General features: G+C 33.5%; 1 protein-coding gene across 1 annotated transcript; it reads left to right on the forward strand.

Moving 5' to 3' along the window:
• Positions 1-1,426: 1,426 nt before the first annotated feature.
• Positions 1,427-2,110, forward strand: LOC114728511 (uncharacterized). Its single transcript, XM_028915426.1, has one exon. It carries the CDS (start codon positions 1,427-1,429, stop codon positions 2,108-2,110), a length of 684 nt encoding a protein of 227 aa, XP_028771259.1.
• Positions 2,111-21,244: the final 19,134 nt, after the last annotated feature.

The following is a 21,244-nucleotide window of genomic DNA, read 5'->3' on the forward strand; positions in this document are numbered from 1 at the left end:
TCTCCACAAATCTTCAGATGTGGAACTTTCTTTCCTCTCCTCTCCTACATTTCTTGACAGATTGTGCATTTGTTTGGGAATAGGAAATCAGAAAATCATTTTTGCCTTTGGTACTTCAAAGCTTTTGTTTTTGATCTAGGATTCACAAGTTAATCAATGGAAAAGCTGTGTTTTTAGTTGATGTGTGTTGGTGATTTAAGTTGGGTGTGTAGGATGATCATGGGTGCTCTATTTTTGGATTGCTTGTAGGTGGTTTTGCTCTGTTCTAATGTTAGTTTAGTGGTAAAGGAAGAAAAAGATGAAGGTTAGTATGGGTAGAAACCCTTAGCATGAAATGGGATGTTATGTTGTCAATCAGGCCGTGATAGTTGTTAATGTGCCGCGATACTTGTCAATGTGGCTCTGTGACTTGTCAATGACAGTTGCGTGATTCTTGATGCAGGTTTAAATTACTGATGGTGAGTATATCTGGAAAGCATCTATTTTGCTTTGTTCACATAGGGGAAAGTTTATAGATGATGGAGAAGATGATATGAGATATGTGGGAGGTAGTGTAAGAACAATAAATAAAAAGGAGGGCACAAGTTATGAAGAATTGAAGGAGATTATATCATCAATTGCTAGAAAAGAAAGCAACTCATTTCTTTTGAAATTCTCAGTTGTGTTTGATAAAAAAACTTTTGTGGAATTGGTAGATGATGATGGGACAGAACATTTGATAAAGTTCAATGAAAAAAGTGGTCATGTGTATGTAGAAGAGAATGGAAATAAGGATCACATAGAAGCAACAAGAGATAATACAACGGAGGAGCAAGATGTGTAAGTTTAGTTTAACAAAACTGTTATTGTCATTTTTTGGTATGTCAGTTGTTACTGTCTTACTACCAACTTGTCAATACATGCACCCTGACTTGTTATTTCCTCCAGGATTGATCAATTATTTAGAGGTGTCAATGAATTGTCTATGTCTCCACCTATCTTATTTGATGTGATTGGAGAGCCACCATCAATTCCTTGTACTGTTGAAATGATCCCAACACCTACACCACAAATGAATTCCACAAAATGGATGGATTTGATTATTGGAGAATGACAAATATTTCCAAATGCCACTGCTCTTCGAAAAACATTATACAAGTATAGCTTATCTCAGAAGTTTTCATACCTTTTTATTGAGAATAATCAGCAAAAGATCATTGTGAAGTGCAAGGTTGATGGTTATCCATGGTATATGGGTGCATATTCAATGGGAGCACATCAAGATACTGAGTTTTTAACTATCAAAACATATAAAAGTGAACACATTCATCATGCACAGGACAACTTAATTGTTTCTCATTGAGGAAGGTCAAATTTAACTGCTTCAATTGTGATTGATGACTTGAGGTGCAATGTTGACAAGAGTCCTAATGAAATTAGAAAGGACATGTATAAAGAATATGGAGTGCAGTTGAACTATACTCAAGCATATAGGGTCAAGAAGAGAGCATTAATGGAATTACATGGTCGAGTAGAAGATTCTTATAAGGTAATTCCTGGGATGTGTGAGAGACTAATAGAAATTGATCCTGATATAATTGCAAGATGGGAAGGCTCAGATAGCAATCGATTTGAGAGGCTATTCATTGCATATGAATGCTCAATTAAAGGCTTTGTCCAAGGTTGCAGACCAATTGTTTATATAGATGGATGTCATTTGAGTGGTTCTTACAAAGGAACTTTATTATCAACTTGTGCATTTGATGTAGACAATGAGTTGTTTCCCTTAGCATATGGTATTGTTAGCAGAGAAACAAATGATGAATGGGCTTGGTTTCTACAGAATCTGAAGGAGATAACCAAATCAGCACAAGTGACGATTGTCTCAGATCAGAGTAATGCTATCATTGGTGCTATTAGGACAGTATTTGATGGTGAGAGACATGCTTTTTGCTATCGACATGTGAAAGAAAATTATAGTGCACAGTATGTGAAAATCAATAGAGATGTGAGACAAACCTCAGAAAATAACAAGGAGAATGCACTTAATTTACTTGATGAAATCACATATGCAAGGCATAACAATGAGTTTAATGTTGCAATGGGAAATTTAAGATTGTTTTGTCCATAATTGGCACAATGGGTTGAATCTCATGGGGATGTCGATAGATGGGCGCAAAGTAAATTTCCTTTTAAGAGATGAGATAACATTACCAATAATCTTGCTGAATCTTTTAATGCATGGATGTTGAAAGAAAGGAAGCATGCCTTGCCGATTTTGATACAAGAGCATCAAGAGAAGTTGGCCAAGAAGATGGTTGCTAGCAAAATAGGGATGACAAGCTGGAAAAATGGTGTAAGACCCAATATTGAATCAAAGTTGTCGAAACAAATAGCAAGAGGTGTGTATATGGAGGCAACATGTTATGGTGATGACCATATTTTGGCACAAACAATGTGTGAAGGACGCATCATCTATATGATTGTTGATCTTATTTCTCACAGATGCACATATTTGGCATGGCAAATGAGTGCAATACTTTGTCCACATGCGTGTGCAGTAATCAAACTAATTCATCATAGTGTATATGATTATGTAGATGACTGTTACAAATTGTCCACACAAGAGAAAATATATGCAAATAGCATGAGGCCAATTGCAACGCATGATTGCCCACAGCCTGATGCACCTATTGTGACTCATATGCTGACCTAAACATTTTTGCATCCACCGATAACAAAAAGACCTCTAGGAAGGCCAAGGATTAATAGGATAAAATCTCAGTTCCAAAATAAGAAGGTTTATCATTGTAGAAGATGCAAAGAGTTTGGACATACTGCCAAGACATGCAAGAACCCAAATCCCAGCTGAGAACATATTGAAGTCAGTTATTTTTTGTATATGGATATGAAAGGAATATTTTGTAAATGGGTGTGAAGGAATTTTTTTGTAAATGGATACATACCACTGGTTAGTTTTGTAATTACATGCAACCCCTATGTTTTTTTTTGATGGGTTGTGAAATAGGTATAATTTCATATATATAAAGGTGTAAATAAAAGTTGGCTATGAATTGGCATGTTAGATTTTGCTGTCATTTTAGTTGTCATTACCTGCACCCTGCGTTGTCATTAGACTTGTTATGACTTGTCAATCATTGCACTATGACTTGTCAGTGAATTTGCTGATATAAGTTGTCAACAATATGAATTCAGGTAACATAACTTTTTTTACCATCAAATGATATTTTCAATCATTTTGTCATATTATATTTTGGTTATATTGTCATATATAATCATTATTAATGAAGTGTTAAAAGCTTACCTCTTCCTGTCCCCTATCAATAGTGGCATTGTGATTTGTCAATGGTAGCACACTGACTTGTCAATGGAGCTCTGTGTCTTGTTAATGAGAACATTGTTCCTTGTCAATGGTGGCACTATGACTTGTTAGTAAGAACACTATCCTTTGTCAGCGGTCATACTATGACTTGTCAATAGAGTACTGTGACTTGTTAGTGAGAACACTTCCTTATCGATATTTGCACTATGACTTGTCAATGGAGTACTATGACTTGTTAGTGAGAACACTGTTCCTTGTCAATGGAGCATTGTGACTTGTTAGTTAGAACACTTCCTTGTCGATGGTCCCACTATGACTTGTCAATGGAGCACTATGACTTGTTAGTGAGAATATTGTTCTTTGTCAATGGTTGTACTATGACTTGTTAATGGAGCATTGTGACTTGTTAATAAGAACACTGTCCCTTGTTAATAGACACTTTTAGTTGTGAAAATTTTGAATATCAATTGTTAATATCCAGACATTCATTTGTTATGAAATTCTTATATCACTTGTCATTAAATTAGAATATTTATAAAACACTATCTCTTAATATCTTTGCACATATAAAACAGAAATGTGATTAAAAATATAATAAAACCCTAAGAAATTAGTATTACAACATTTGATGACAAAGGTAATAATATTATAAATATAATATGATCAGTTTGTTACAAAATGACCTGTATGCCAATCATGTTACAGCACATATCATGGGCTAACAAGACAAAAAATCAATAGACTACTCTATCTCCTCTTCTTGCTGTTATTGTAGTTCGATAGCATCGACATCGCTTCACTTCTATGTTCATTATTTGGATGGGTAACCAACTACCATAAACAACTAACCTTCAATTCTTGTAGTTTATCAGTGGAGTATCTTAGCATTGTATATCTTGTATCATCACGAACAGTGCCATCCCACTCTTGTAGCCAAGAGAGAACATGAACTCCACATGAATCACTGCTAAGGAAATTGAATATGTTAGCACCATGCAATTGTTATTGTGAACAAAAACAACATAACAGAATCAAACAAAACAACTACACTCACGTATCATTCTGCACATAAACTTTAGCCCATTTCACTTCGTTCTCAATTTTGTCCTCATTGGCAAACAATTCTGGCTTAATAGCACGTAACATCGTATGGAAACAATTCATCTGCAAAGAAAAAAAGAACACATAATCAAAAGGCTTCACTAACAACACAGCATCCAGTGACAAGGGACAGAGCATCTAGTGACAAAAAATACAGCATCCACTAACAAATAACATAGTATCTAGTGATAAGGGACAGAGCATCTAGTGAAAAGTAAAACAACATCCAGTGACAAGGGACAGAGCATCCAGTGACAACTACTAGAGTATCTAGTGACAACTAACAGAGCATGCAATGACAACTATGTAGGCCACTAGTGACAACTATAACAGTAGTCATTAACAAGTACAACAGCAGCAAATAACTACACACAGTCTGTGTTGCCATAAACTGTTTGGGATTGAAGTGCCTTTTATTTGTCCTCTTTTTCTTCTTCGCATCATGTTGTTGCTCACCCCCCTTCTTCTTTGCTTCTTCCTCCTCTGCTTGTAATTTCATGAATGTCATGCTATCAATCAAGGAGTCAAGGGCGTAGAAGGTCATGGTTTTTGTCTCCAAAACATAACAAAACTAGTGATCTTCAAATAACATAGGACTGAAGAGGAAATCACAATCCCCTATATTTTACCCAATATATTTAGGTAATATGTCCCTTTCATGGTCCTCTCATTTCCATCTTAAAGGATTGGCTACTATCTTTTATATGAAATTTGCAGAAAATATATGCTGGTTCACTCGCCCTTCTTTATCCTTTTGATCTCCAACAAATGTCTTTGCTACCATAGTCATAAACTGAAATTACAATACAAAGAAATTACAACTCTTTACCATCAAATAACTCATTCTAATGTTAACTATATACATGTGACTTATCCTGTCGTTTATCCATCTTCTACGTTGGAGACATTGCAGCTCACCATGGGTTAGGAAGTATCCATACATTGATATAAAGTATTTAACGCAAATGAAACAATTATTAACTCAGTAAATTCTGTAACATAATACAAATTTGGTCACGAAAACATAATACTTACTGCTCTTGCTCCTCTTCATTACACCTTGCTGTACACATGTCAAATAAAGCTTGCCTATCATCAATTATTCTCTTTTTCCCAGCCTTACTTTTAATTTCCAGAAATGGAGACTTAAGAGCTTTACCCTTACTTATCACCCTTGTTGATTTCCTCACATGTTTGTTCCTATTCCCTTGGTTGTCCTCATGCACTTCTTTGTCCTCTTCATCCTTTTCTTCTCTCTTATTTTCTTCTTCATCTTTTTTGTCCTCATGAACAACTTCTTTATCTTTGTCATCTAATTCTTGTCCACCCATCTCCTTTTCTGAGTGAGTTTCTTGTTCTTCTTCATTTCTATCATCTTCTAACTCAAATTCTTCTTCTTCATTTCTGTCATCTTCTTCCTCATCCTCTGAATCACTCCCCTTCACAACTTTCTCTTCTTCTGATTCAGATTCTTCTTCCTCATCTTTCTCCTCTTCGCTTACATTGTCACTATCCTTCGTTAGTCCTAACTGAAGGGCCATCATTTCCTCTCCCAGCATTGATACTAATCGAGCATATGTTTTTTTGATCTCCTATACAAATAAAATTCAGAACTTCAATTTGTAAGCAACAGCAAAAAAACAAAAAAAAATCATTAAGCCTACAAGTCCACATACTGGGTGAGTTAATTTTCAGGATCAAATTTGGTGGGTTGCTTAGCCGGATGCAATATTCCTTGATTGCTCTCCTTCTCCTCTTTAACTCTTTGCTGCGCTTTCTTTTCATCCCAATATGTAATAGCATGCATAACATGTGAAGCTTTTCTTTCCCCTAGTGGAAATTTTTGTAGACAATATATCTGCATGTGACAATGAATGATAAGTTAACAGTAGTCATTGACAACATTCAGACCATAAAATGACAATAGAAATATACAAATTATAATAGCACTTACTATTAGGAAGTATAGACAAGCACATTCTTGTCGACTATGCTATTTATTACTATCTATTTATTTTTGTCGACTATGCTATTTTTTTGTTTTGATTTTTTAATGTTATCTTTGGATATAGTTAATTGAATCGATTGATTATGGGATAAAATCATATATACCGGATCCATGTTAAAGATTTACTGTATCTTTAAAATTAACATTTTATACATTTAATGTCATTCTTTTTATTTTTTTTAATTACTAATCAATTCTTTCTGGTTCTACGTCCATTTCGGTTTTTAAAAACATTGGCAAGTATTTAAGATTTATTCACTTTCAATTTTTTTACTATAACTTCTCTCAATTGGTTATTCACTACTGAAAAAAAACAACTTGTTACTGATAGAATTAGCAGCAAGAAATTATTTCAAAATTTTAAATTTTATTATTTTAGATTATAATCCTACAACAATTTATATGATAACATAATTAATAATATAATGATCCAAATATATTTTTAATTTCAAATAAATTGGTATATTTATAGAGTTGGTGTTAATAAAGCTATCATCATCATCATTAATGTCATCATTAGATACTAACCAAGATAAAATGATGATTTGAAAAAAAAAACTTGTTTCAAGTTTCATTAAAATCAATTTCTTTCCATCATTAATAATAATTAAACAAATAAGATAAGGATATGAATAGCTTTCTTATGAAAATTAATATGGTAAAGATATAATTATATTATATATACAATATATTGAAAGAGAACATAGAGCATGATAGACATTCAAAATCGAGAAATGGATTTGTATGAACACATCCATATATGTTTATTGACCACATAATATTTAAAGGAATTTTGAATCTGAACTATAAAATGATAAAATTTGATCATTATATAATTAATAAATGATGATATAGAATACTCTCTCTCGTCGTATGTGTAAACTTTAAATTTGAGAAAGGTGTTGTCTGTTTTATAAATTTTAATTTGGGTTTGTCTTAATGTTAATGCATTCTTTTCAATGTTGTCTTTAATTATTTCTTTTTGGTCACATTTTCACACACATTTTTTCTCATCACTTTTCTCATTTATTATAAGGATATATTTAAAAATAAAAATATATTTTTAACCTATTTATTGTTTTAAACTAATTTTAACTAATTATTTGTTATCCATAAAATAGTTATTTGAAGCTTATAATGAGGACAGGAGAGAGTAATTAAATTTTATAATAATCTCTCCAAATTATTACATGAGAAAATCCCTTAAAAGACACTTAAATAACTCAAATTCTTATTTGAGTCATTGAATTTATCAAACCCCCTAGTTAGTTCATATAAGCTAAAGAGGGATTTTAAAATTTCATGAAATGATTCTAATGTCCTTTTCATTAAAAACCTAGAGAAATGAGAATTTTCAATTTTCTATCATTTTCAAGTTGTTAATATAGAATTAAAACGTGCTAACATGTAATTGAACTTGTTAATTTTCAAAGGTGTATCATGATCATTTTTTATTCAAAGATTTATTGTAAGTGTGTAATTGAAACATGTTAATTGTGAAATGTAACACATTACTTTTCAAGATTGTATTGTGATTAAGTTTTATTCAATAGCTTACTGCAAGTATTATGGGGACATAAAGCTATTAATTTAGAATTGAAACTTATTAATTATGTAACTGAACTTATTAATTTTTAATGTTGTATTGTAATCAAGTTCTATTTAAAGACTTATTGCAAGTATGTTATAAAAACAAAAAATTATAAATTTAGAATTGAAACATATTAACTGTGAAATAGAACATGTAAATTTAGAATTTTCTTTTGGGTTCTAATGAAATGGGTGTTAGAGTCATTTTATAAAATTTTAAGATCACTTTTTGGGTTATCAAGTGTCTTTTTAAAGATTTTTCCCATTACATTTTGTCTAATAGAATAATAGGATTATTTATTAGACTTGAAAATTAAAAAAGTGGATAAAAAATTAAATTTTGAAGGGGGGGAAGATAAATTAAATTATGATAAAAACCTGCAATGTTTAAGTTCCCCATGCAGTTCAAGTTTCCTGCCTAAAATCATTTGACAAAAATAGGTTGATTTGACTTATAAGTATTTATATATATAAAATTTTAAATATATACTTTATTTCATATTTATTATCACAATTACTCTTTTCAAATAATTATTTATTTTATAAGCAAAATATTGTGTATTTATTATTATTTGACATTTTCTTCCTATCTTTATTTTTATTTTCATTTGGAATAACTAATATATAATTTAAAACATAGCATTTTAATTATTATTGGTTTAATCACAAATTAACCTTGATCTGACCCATTAATCCTTAATTCAATATCTCGACTAGTTTAATGACCGGTCTGTTTTTTGTTCCTCACTAAAAGGTGCTTGATCTAGGACAAGAGGTTGTGTTCTACCAAACGGAGCACTAAATCAATTGTGGCATTGGTTCAAGAGTTAGTGAATTAGATCGGCATAAGGCCGGTAACAATTAAAATAATACTCTTCCAGTTCTATATATAAGACCCACGTTGTAGTGTAATTTAGGAACGAAGGAGTATAATTTAATTAAAATGAGAAAAAATATTCATATTTTAATTAAAAAAGCAGTATTTATTTTTTGAGTGGCTACTCATATTACAATTTGGCTAAGAATAAATGACATGTTTGTTATCTAATTTTTTTTATTATCTAATTGTTATTGAAAAGTTAGCATCATGATAATAACAAGTCAAGGTGCCTATAATGATAATACATCATTTGATCATGACAGATTATTTTATATCATCATATATGACTTACAGTGATAAATATATTATAACTTTGTGAGTAAAATTAAATCTTAAAATGAAATTTAGTAAATCAAATGAAAATACTTAAGTTTCGAAAACTAGCTTAGGATGCTTGCAATAACAAGTTAAATAAGTCGAAGAAAAAAGAATACAGAAGCATTGCGTTTTTCTATTATGTCATGTGTAATGTAGATAGGGAATCAATTTCACTTCAAGTTATCACAATTCAATTCCATTAAGGCAAATAAGTATCCAACTCTTGTAGTTGTCAATTGGTGCACATAAAGTCACCAATGAAGGCTCTTGCACGTGTCAATCACATTTTGTTGAAAATTGAGATATATATATATATATATATATATCATATAATCTCATATTAGTTTACATATGATTTCAACTTAAATAAGATTATATACTACTTTTTTGTTATAATTTCATATGATGTGGATATAATATTATCACGTAAATAGAGCTGTCATTTAAAACACTCTGACTTGTCAATTAGTACACATGATGTTGTTAATGAAGGTCTTTGCACTTGTCAATCATATGCTACAAAAATTTTTGATATAAACATATCATGTAATCTCACATTAGTTCATATATGATGATCACACATGATTTCAACTTAAATAAGGTTATTTATTATTGTTAGTTATAATTTCATATGATATGAATCTAATATTATCACATAAATGGAGTTGTTTTTTGAAACTCCTTGGCTTATCAATTGGCACATATGGTGTTGTCGATGAATGCCCTTGCACTTGTCAATCACATTTTGCTAAAAATTCTAATGGAAACCTCATATAATTATGATATAATGCATTTTCAATCACGAGTCATTTGAATATACATGAATCAAGTAAGCAAACATTCATTTAACAATGGAATAATATCAATTTACATGATGTCATTATAATGAGGTTATTACATTGGTTATCATTTAGGTAAAAAAAGTACTCTTCCGGTTCTTAATATAGGACCTAGTTATTGAGTTGATTTTGGTCCTAAATATAAGACTTATTTCTCATATTTATTAATTTTTCCTAAATTATCCCTATGGATACTCCCTCAATCATAATCAAGTCGAAGAGGGAGAGAAGATATTAAGGAAGATGATTATGGTGCTTTAGGAAAAACATGTCATATTTCTTATAATTAACTAATTTATCTAACTTTCTTAACCTAATTAAATTAGTTAAATATATCTTATATTAAGGACAGGAAGAGTACATAATATGACTACTTAGAAGTCCATTTCTACCTCTTCCATAGCTGGTTGCTTGCTACCATGGAAAGTACTTTTTCAATAAGTTGTTTCTATGTGTTACAAGCCACTACAAGCATAGGTTCTGCCACATTCTCACTCCCCACCATTAGCTTAACTAAAGTCCAATCAATTTCTCTCTGATCATTAACACTGATTGTGCTCATAGGTTCTTCTTGTTTCCTGAAAAATATTTTCATGGTTCTACTAAAAATAACAAAATTAGAGTATATAAACATATATATAGGCTAATATGCAAACAAGACTAAGGTTTGTACAAAGAGAAGTTTACATAATCATATATATGGCAGAATGACTATCATGGAGATAACAATATAATCATAGTGTGTTGATTAAAAAAAAACAATCATATATACTGAGGAATTCTATTTCTTTATTCTATTGCAATACACAAGTTATAACTCATTATTTTCAGTAAGTTTGAGACAAACCCATGGTACCACAATCAACAAAATTATCTTGCAGCACAAGCTTGTTATTGATAACTACACTAGCCATAATAACAACTTTCGATGCTTATATTGACAACATATTCTAAAATTGCATAACAGGAGTTCTCATCATAAAAATTTTCATCCTTTTCATTCATTCCCATATAAGCATGCCAAAGCATAGCATAATATCCCCATGAATAGAGCAACAATTCAAAGCACTACTTTGCATACAACGAAACAACAACTTAAATCATAAATATGGCATACAATGAACAAGTTTTGCATAGAATAATATCACTTTATCCAAACACCCAAACCTAATCAATGTTTAGACCAAAATAGAAACTTTTCATATTATAGAGTGAAAAAGAGATGAAAGTTGTGAAGCTCAAAATTTGGACATATGATAAAGAGAAGAGGTGCATTTGTTGGAGTGGTGGAGATGATAGATGGTGAATATAATGTTGGTACTGATATAAACTTATTGTCTTCCTCTGTTCTCTCACTTGAACAAGTGAAGATGCTTGTGAAAGTGAGCTCCTCAATCTTCTTCTTCACTTTTTTTTAATTTAATGAATGAGGGCAAGGGCATCTTTTCACAATTCCATTTAATATAGCATAGGTTCCTTGGGACTTCTAGTCATTTTGATAATTTGAAGGGACCTAGTTGTGATATTTTGTTTTTCTCGAAATCTGTGTAATTCTCCCAAAAAGATTGAGATTGAAAAGTTCACCTATCCAAAAGGTGATGCTAGTCCTTATTATAACTTTTAAATAATTAATTTATAAATAACAAATAATTAGTTAAAATAAAAACAATAAATATGTTAGATATATACTTTTGTTTCTAAATATGCTCTCATAATAAACAAGAAAAAAGATGAAAGAGAAGATGTAGAGAAATATGATAAGAGAGAAATATTGAAAAAGATACACTAAACGTTTAGACAAATCCAAATTAAAATTTGTAAAATGAACCACGCCTCTTGCTAAATTTAAAATTTATAAATAGGACCGAAGGGAGTATATTTTTCAAGCTCAACTGATTTAATGGTTTGCTTAGTACCTTAGGGTTAAATGCAAAATTAAATCTAAGGATTGCACTAGGTTGTTTCTCTTGTCAGAGCCTTAGTTATTGATTTTAAATTAACCAAATGCCATAAACATGTGAATTAACTAGGAAAAAGTTGCGGTTTTCATTAAAACTATTAATTGAGGTGAAATGCAATGTAAATATACTTTTGGATTTTTGGGAAATTAAAATGGAATGGATGGAAACAAGCTAAAAACAATTAATGAAACTTCTTGAAAATGGATCTTTAGCAATCATAGTTCAAAATGATTTTGGGAGAGGAAATCACTAAGTTTTCTAAATGAAAAACCTTAAAGTATCCTTTAAGTCTAGGATCTTAATCAATGGCCACCTATCTCATACAATCATATTAAGCTCATTAGTGTGTGTATTAGGATTAATTAATGTACTTGGTTCAATACAAATCCAGATTAACTTAACAATCAAACAATACCTTATAAAAAAGAGGGTATCAAAAGAGTTGCATAGAAACATATATATAATTACATATATAAAAGCTCACATTCAATATTAGCTAGTCCAATACACAAGATAATTATCCAAAATTGATTACAACCATAATCAAAATAGTTCAACCACAATTTACAAACCCTAGATTTAAGAATTTATAAATAAATAATTAGACCTATGGATGAAGCTAACTCCCCTTCGAAGCCCTTAGAACTCATTTTAGTCAATCCATCTTTAAGAAAACGGAGCCATGCATTGGAGCAAGAAGCATCACAACCAGGAGTAATTTCAAGCTGCCCATGGTGGAAAATGAAGGAGAAATGGAAGAAGATGAAGATTTGATGAGGGAGAGTGAGAGAGGACGAATGAAGGAGGTTGTTGATGAGTGGATGGATTGTTCTATCGAAGACAATGGGATGCCGTGTACTATCAACTTTAGCTTTTATAGTTTATCTTGTTTTGATAGGTAGTTGAAGCTTGCTAATAGAGCTATTTGAAGTAAATATTAATCTCCTTGGAATGGAAAAGAAGCTTAGAAAGCCATGACATGATGGAAAAATCAAGCAAATAAGAGGTCCAAAACAATAACCCACTGGCCTCAGCCAACAGAGGAGATAGAAAGGAATTGGCCGCGGCTAAGATAAATCTTGGCTGTAGCCAACACAGAATTACTAATATTCTATGTTTTGAAGATAGCACACATTCTAGGGCTCCATATACTGTATAAATAGAAGGAAAGCGCCGAAATAAAGGGATCCTAGACCTCTAGGGAGCTGGTGTGCTAGGATTTTGAGAGATGGAAGAGCTTCGAGTAAGAGATTGAGCTTTGGAAGAGATTTGGAGCTCATTCTTCTTGGTTTTTCTACTATTCTTCCCTTTCCTCTCCTGTAATTTGCTATAACCATTATTGCAACACGAACCTTTTACTTCTGTTTTGGGGGACATATAAAGAAGGGAAGTAAAAAGTAGCCCCTTTTTACTTCTATTTTAAACAAAGGATAATAGTGCTATTATTATCTTATGTTATAAATAGAAGTAAAAAGTCCTCATATTTACTTCAATTTTGGTGAAACAGAAGTAAATATGGGGATTTTTTACTTCTATTTTTCAAGAATAGAGGTAAATAGTATGATTTTTTACTTTTGTTTTCCAGGAGAAGAAGTAAAAGTTCACAGTTTTCACTTCCTTTTTCCAGCAACAAATATGAATGAGGATTTTTTCAACAAAAAAAAACAATTCTTGAATAGCTTTCTTGGCATTATACAACTACTACTACTTTCAAGCAATTTATCCAGCATGTAATATATCCAGCCATCATATCAAGATAAGTCATCAATTAAAATTAGTCAAAAACTGCAAAGTGCAAAAGTTAAAATTGATAACCTTCTATAAACTTAAACTTCTATATCACTCCTTAGACCACTATTCATGAAGAAGTTATTGTGCAAAAATGTCTTAAATGAAATCAATATTATTGCTGGTTTATGAGGAGTCATTATAAAAAAAAATTGCAAATTGAGAAATGAATAAATTCAAATGTATGAATGATGAGAGCCTTTGTCGTTTGCTTTAGAGTACCCAATCAAAAATAAATCCAAGCAATACAATATAGTACAAAAACTTAGGTCATTTCACTTTGAGGAACCTTTATTTGAAATCCTAAGAAAACTAAGTATCAAGAATAATAAATTGTCAGGGCAAAAAGGCTTTGGGTTTTGAAAATTAATTTTACTTTACTAACTATTAAAGATGTAATGGAATAAATCTAAACTACTACTTTTTATATTTTCTTTTATAAAAGTGAATGGGAATAGATATGGTGAAATGTATTAAATGAAGTTTCTTGGAAATGGATTAATGACCTTCCTTGTTCAAAATATTTTAGGAGTTAAAAACAATGCACTAAGTCTTAATGGAAAACCCTAAAACACTACCAGAAAAAAGGCTTTTCACGGCGGTTAAAAGTGGCTTTTCACGGCGGTTTTGAAGGCGAAGTTGATAAAGACGACGTTGAAAGGTAAAGAAAACACGGCGGTTCAAAACCGCCGTGGAAAATAGATTTTCTACGGCGGTTATATAGAAAACCGCCGTGGAATATTCTTGAACGGCGGTTATATATATAACCGCCGTTAAAAATAATTTTTTTTTAAAAAAATTCTGCTTGATTTTCATTTTTACCACCCTGCAGTTTACAGTTCCAAATAAATGTAGGCAGTGCAGATCACGCAGAACAAGATCAATTAGCTAGTTATATATATACAGCATTGAAATTTCTTTTACACAATTCGAAAATAGGGAACCGGCCAATATAATAGAACTAGGTGGTTAATTAAGACCAAGGAACACGTATTGGCTAGGTCCAACAATTCTGAAATAGAAGTAACTACTTCTCTGTACAATGAAATCATGAACATGTACATATAAGAGGGAACCGAGAGAAAACATCTAACAATGAATTTTTTGAGAAATAACCTATCTATTTGAAAGCTAAATTTCAATTTTTTCTACCAATGTTGTTGACAAAGTGTCCCTCATCAAGTTGATGTCATCCATGAGATATGGTGCAGTATTTTGAAATATCTGTTAATAAAAAATAACATAGTAAACTTAGTCAAAAATGTGAAATGAATTGAAGAACGTCATGCAACGTAACTCATCTTTACCTCGTCTAATTTCTCAGTCGTTCCTGTCTCAATTATGTCATTCATGTAGCGGATGACATAATATCCACACTCAACATGTCCTTGTTGACAACGGTACTAAAAAAATAAGATATAAAATTGAATATTAGACATTATTGATTATAAACATTAACTTTAATTCATCCAAAAATGTTTAAAAGTTAGTTCAAAACAACATATACCTTTGGAAGAATCCATGTTGGTGCTTGTCTATTTTGTTTAATCGCCACAACATTAAAAGTATGAAAAGCCCTATCAACATTATAAGAGAAAATGATATTAGAGCATGCTTGTATAAACTTCACAAGTAATAAATATATAAATAAAAACTAACGTGTCGATGACATCTTTGGTTTCTTCGGATGGACTTCAACAGAGTGAATCGAACCAGTAAACTTTGTTGTCAAAAGGGGCACAAACAATTAGAGTCCAATGATAACTGCAAAAGGCAAACCATGTTAATTATAACCCGACACATACAACTTGTATATCTCAAATACAATAATACACTTACCCTTCCACGTAAGGTGCAAAATATATTAGCTTTCTGGTCTGAGTCATTGTGGTCATAATGTAGATTGACCTTGCTTCCACAGTATTAAATTCTTTCTGCACCCTTTGAGGACACATAAAGCCATATGTTCCTTCAAGTCCTCCGTTTCGACAGATTTGATTAAAGTGCCTGTTGTTCAAGTAAAAAACATTAGGACATGCATGAAGTATAATATGTAATAAGAAAATGATATTGTAACTTACAAAATAGCGAGCTGCATGAAGCTATATCAAGCTCCTCAAAGTTGAGGAACTGAACGAGGTCCCTCTTGTCAATGGTGAAGTCGTATGTTATATCTGAACCCACAACCCCCAACGGCATCTTGAAAGTCACAGGCTTATCCATGTTTGGCACCATGGAATGAAGAACCTCCAAACTGGAATACATAAGCGCAACATCACTAGGAAGAGGCAAGAGTACAGGATCAGATGATGCGCTCGTTGTGGCCTTCTTTGCTGCCGCCTTCTTCACCATTGGCTTTGCAATAAGTCTCTTTGGCCACAAAATGAAATGTCCTTTAGCTTGGGCCAAGAGTCGAACCTCATCAGTAGGATTGGGCACTGGTGTACCCCCTGACCACGAACAATCCTCTCCACTGTCACCCTTGCTTGATTGCTCGGAATTTTGTTGCCGTGAATCGTTGTGCCCATGAATGCTCGACCACTAGCAACATGAACAGGTGAATTTTCATAATCCACATAGAGAGAACACGGCATCCCATTGTCTTCGACAGGGTCAGGGCTAGGGTCAGGGTCAGACACTGTCAGTGGCTGTGTCTGATTATTACTGCCCTTCCCGCTTTTTATCACAGGTGAACCCTGAAACATAATATGAAATTAGTTAAGAAACATTAAATAAGTTTAAATGGATCAAATGAATCTTTAGAAGATTTAAAAAGATGTGTGATTATTACCTGGGAAGGTTCAGATACTCGGGGCATCTGGAATCCGCTCGTACCCATCATCATCAGAGTCTGTTGAAACTTGGCATCGAATTCGTCACGTATCTTTTGCATCTCTGCCATGTGTTGTTGACTTAGTTCAGCTCGAACTCTCTCTGTTTCTTCCTGTAGTCGTTGGTCGAGCTCCTCTTTAGATACCATGTTAGCGAGGATGATCTAGTGCTTCTTCGTGAAGCAGAGCCAAAAAATTCTTTAATACCAATCCCTTTAGGGGTCCCTCGGACTCTTCCGGGATGGTCAGCCTTTCCAATAGCAGTGGCCAAGATATCCATCCGTCCTTGAGGGATGAATGTACCTTGAGATAATTGCTCCTCAAGTGTATCCTATATCATTAAAGCAACAAATTCAATTTAAGATAATTGAAAAAAACAATTAATGAAGCATAATTCTTAAATATTACTTACAATCCTCTCAGCAACAGCAGCAGACTGTGGAGTAATGTATTGACCCTTTTTAATCCTCGCCGCCTTCCATTTTTCTTGGCGAGAAGGACGCTCAATAGGTGGCATGTAGCCAGTAGGATCTGAAGCAGCAGCCATCTGTGCATTCTTCAGTCGTTCCTCCATCATACTTCTTTCCAACCCACCATACCCTGCACGAGACATGGTATGTGGGTATACATTCTGCTCAGATATTTGTTTGTTCTTCTGACTCAATGCCTATGACAATGAAACCAAATCGACAAAATTAGTTTAGTTAAATAAAATATGACCTGATTAAAAATTAAGTTTGAAGAAACCAAACCTGAAATGCAGGGTCTTCACGTTGCTTCACAAAATTCTCCCATGCCTCTTCACTAATAAATGAATATCGTTCCTTAGGATGCTCACCCTTTCTTTTTCCATTAATATAATGTTTTGTAAGCATGGACTTAAAATCCCTCCACCGTTCATCAATTTGCTTCAACAGACGGTCTCTCATTTGCTTAGTGGCAGGAATATCAAATGTCAGCTGCATGCAATACAATAATAGCATAGAGTTATAAAGTAAATAAGCAACTATAATTGAAACAAGTAGAGAAAACAATGCACAATATACCAATATATCCTCCCAAAGGTTTTTCTTCAAATCTTTGTCCACCTTCTTCCAGCTAGGAATGTCAATGCTAATCTTACTGCGTGCGAGATAACCCACATAACTAGTAAATTGAGCCCCATCCTTTCCTATAGGCTTCAGATCATCATCAAACTCCACTGTAATCCTCATAGGCTGTGTGCTCTCATCACGTAAAGCTAAATGCCTCATATGGGTTGGCCCTCTACCCTTTCTCCGGCTAGTAAAAGAGTTGTCGTCACCAGAACCCTGTTGACCGGATCCGTCCATTTCCTGTTTAAAGAACAACGAATTAATAAATGTAAGAATAAAAATATCAAGTTAATATAAAACATTATATTATTAAGTATATTTAGCAAAAAAAAATATCAAAAATTCATTTGAGGCTTACAACGATTATCCTCCCAAATTCCTTCACAATGATCATCTCTAACAGCATAGTCATCATCTACCAAATCTAATTCAACTGCTTTAGGTCGAGTAGCTGTGAAAGGCGGGGTTTCATCAAGATTAAGCTCTAAGTCACCATCATCTCCACCAACTCCTTGCCTTTTACCTTGAAGCACGATAGACAATTTCTTTTTTGCTAGATCGGGAACGAAGAACACTTGTTTTGCTTGACTTGCCAAAATAAATGGCTCGTCTCCATATCCAAACCTCTCAAGATCGACCGAAACAAATCCAAATTCTTCATCCACTTGCACAGCATTACTATTAACCCACTTACATTTGAAGACGGGAACTTTAAACTTGGTATAACTAACCTCCCATATCTCTTCTATTATTCCATAATAGGACATTGCCGCCAACATTGGGTTTCTGTCTTTAGAACTAGCAAAATGCATGGCTTCCGCTACTACCATCACCCCACTATTCTGCATAGTACTCTTATCGTCTTGGGTTTTTGTGTAAAAAGAATAACCATTTATATCATATCCACCCCAACACAAAACCTCAAAAGAAGGCCCTGCAGCTAGCCTCTGTATTGTCTCAGAAGGATTGCCATCTTTTAACACTTCTCGCTTGAACCACTCTGCAAATGACTTATTATGTTCATTAGCTAGTTGCATATCACTCTTTCTTGGATTCAAGTTCCTCAGCATATTCTTGTGAGCATTTAAGTAAGGCAAAACTTCATCCGTGTTGTTTAAAATGTATAGATGTGCCTGCATTACAACTTCTCTTGACATAGACCTCACTATGACACCCCGTGTTCCCTTGCTTCTTCTCCCCTGATCATGTCGAGATTGAGGAAGACCAACTGCCTTTACCCTATCAAGATATGCGTTACAAAACTCAACTGCCTCCTCAGCTACATATCTCTCAACAATTGATGCCTCAGGCCGATAAGGATTCTTAGAGTACCCTTTTAGGATTTTCATGTATCTCTCAAAAGGGTACATCCATCTTAAACACACAGGGCCACAAAGTCTTATCTCTCGCACAAGATGAGCTATCAAGTGGACCATAATATCAAAAAATGATGGAGGAAAATGCATTTCCAATTGAGAGAGGATCACATAACCTTCATTTTCTAATTCATCCAACTCAGCAGGATCAATGACTTTGCTGCAAATGGCACTAAAAAACATACAAAGTCTTGTAATAGTATTTCTCACATCGGTTTTCATAATGCCTCGAATAGCAAGTGGAAGTAATTGTTGCATCAACACATGACAATCATGAGACTTCATTCCCGTTATCTTCAAATCTTGCATTGAAACAAGTTTGCTTAAATTAGAAGAATAACCTTGTGGCACCTTAATACTATTGACAAAACCACAGAAACTTCTTTTCTCTTCTTTTGATAATGTGTGCGCAGCTGGATGTAAATAAGCCCTCTTACCATCTCTTTCTTGTGGGTGAAGGACATTTCTTATTCCAATTTCGACTAAGTCTCGTCTTGTATTGATTCCATCTTTAGTCTTTCCACTTATATGCAAAAGTGTACCAACAAGGCTCTCACATACATTCTTCTCCACATGCATCACATCTAGACTATGCCTCACATCAAGACTTTGCCAATATGGAAGATCAAAAAAGACAGATCTTTTTTCCATATATTTCTCTCACCGGCAGTCTTCTTCTTCTTCTTCTTACCGAAGACCACATTAATTCCCTCCACCCGCTGATAAACTTCTTCTCCAGTTAATGGTCTTGGAGCCATTTCATATTCTTGTGAGCCATTAAATGCCTTTTTCAATCTACGGTAAGGGTGATACCGACTAAGAAACCTTCTGTGACCAAGGTATACTGTCTTCCTGCCATGTTTAAGTTGCATATAGTGGGTGCCTTCTTCGCATATCGGGCATGCTTTATGCCCCTTAACACTGTATCCTGACAAATTTCCATATGCTGGAAAGTCATTTATCGTGGTGAAGATCATGGCACGTAAATTGAAGGTCTCTTGTTTATATGCATCAAACACATCAACACCTTCCTCCCATAATTTCTTCAGATCCTCAATCAAAGGTGCCAAATACACATCGATATCGTTTCCCGGTTGTTTTGGCCCCGAGATCATCAAAGATAGCATGATATACTTTCTTTTCATACATAACCAAGGAGGCAAGTTGTAAATTACGAGGAGCACTGGCCAAGCACTGTGTGTGCTACTAAGATTACCATATGGGTTAATTCCATCCGTACAAAGCCCTAGCCGAAGGTTTCTTGGCTCGCCACCAAATTGAGGAAATTTTTGATCTATTGTTTTCCATTGAGGAGAATCTGCTGGGTGACGAAGCTTTCCATCACATATTTTCTCATCGAAATGCCATCTCAAGTTCTTTGCATCTGTGGCATTAGCAAATAGACGCTTAAATCGTGGTATTATTGGAAGATACCACAGAACCTTTAAAGGAGAACCTTTGGTCATCTCATTATAATCACCATCATCTTTCTTCATTTTGTATCTTGAAGTCCCACATTTAGGGCACTTATTCAACCCTTCATAATCATTTCTGAATAATATGCAGTCATTAGGACACGCATGTATCTTCTCATATTCCAAACCCATCGGACACAAAATCTTTTTTGCCTCATACATTCGTTTCGGAAGTGAATTCCCTTTGGGAAGAATATCACTCAGCAATTCAAGCAATTCCGTAAAACTAGCATCGGTCCAACCATTTCTTGCCTTCAAATTCATCAGTTTCAATACGGTTGTCAATCTTGTGTAATCATCTTTGCACCCCGGGTATAAAGGTGTCTCTGCATCACTACACAAAGTTTCAAAGGTGGAAGAAAACTGTGTAGAGGATTCAGACCTTATATCACGAAACATATCCGAAATTCTATCACCAAAGTCTTCATTCACAACCTTCTCATTTGCAGACAGTGTAGTCTTTCTAATTTCTCCATGTCATATCCAATTTGTATACCTCAAATTTATCCCATCACAGATAAGATGCTCTTTTATCTCAGAAATACTCCGTCGACTATTGTTTAAACATTTGACACAAGGACAATAGTACAATCCATCTCCTTTACTAGGGGCATTTCTCTGAGCAAACTCAAGAAACTTTTCAACCCCATCCTCATATTCC

The sequence above is a fragment of the Neltuma alba genome, unplaced genomic scaffold (assembly GCF_004799145.2).
Source record: "Neltuma alba isolate B1F8T4 unplaced genomic scaffold, ASM479914v2 tig00012537_pilon, whole genome shotgun sequence".
In the NCBI taxonomy this organism is placed as follows: Eukaryota; Viridiplantae; Streptophyta; class Magnoliopsida; order Fabales; family Fabaceae; genus Neltuma; species Neltuma alba.

Coding starts and splice junctions, on each gene's coding strand:
- LOC114728511 (XM_028915426.1), top strand. CDS start 1,427: ATGTATAAAGAATATGGAGTGCAGTTGAACTATACTCAAGCATATAGG.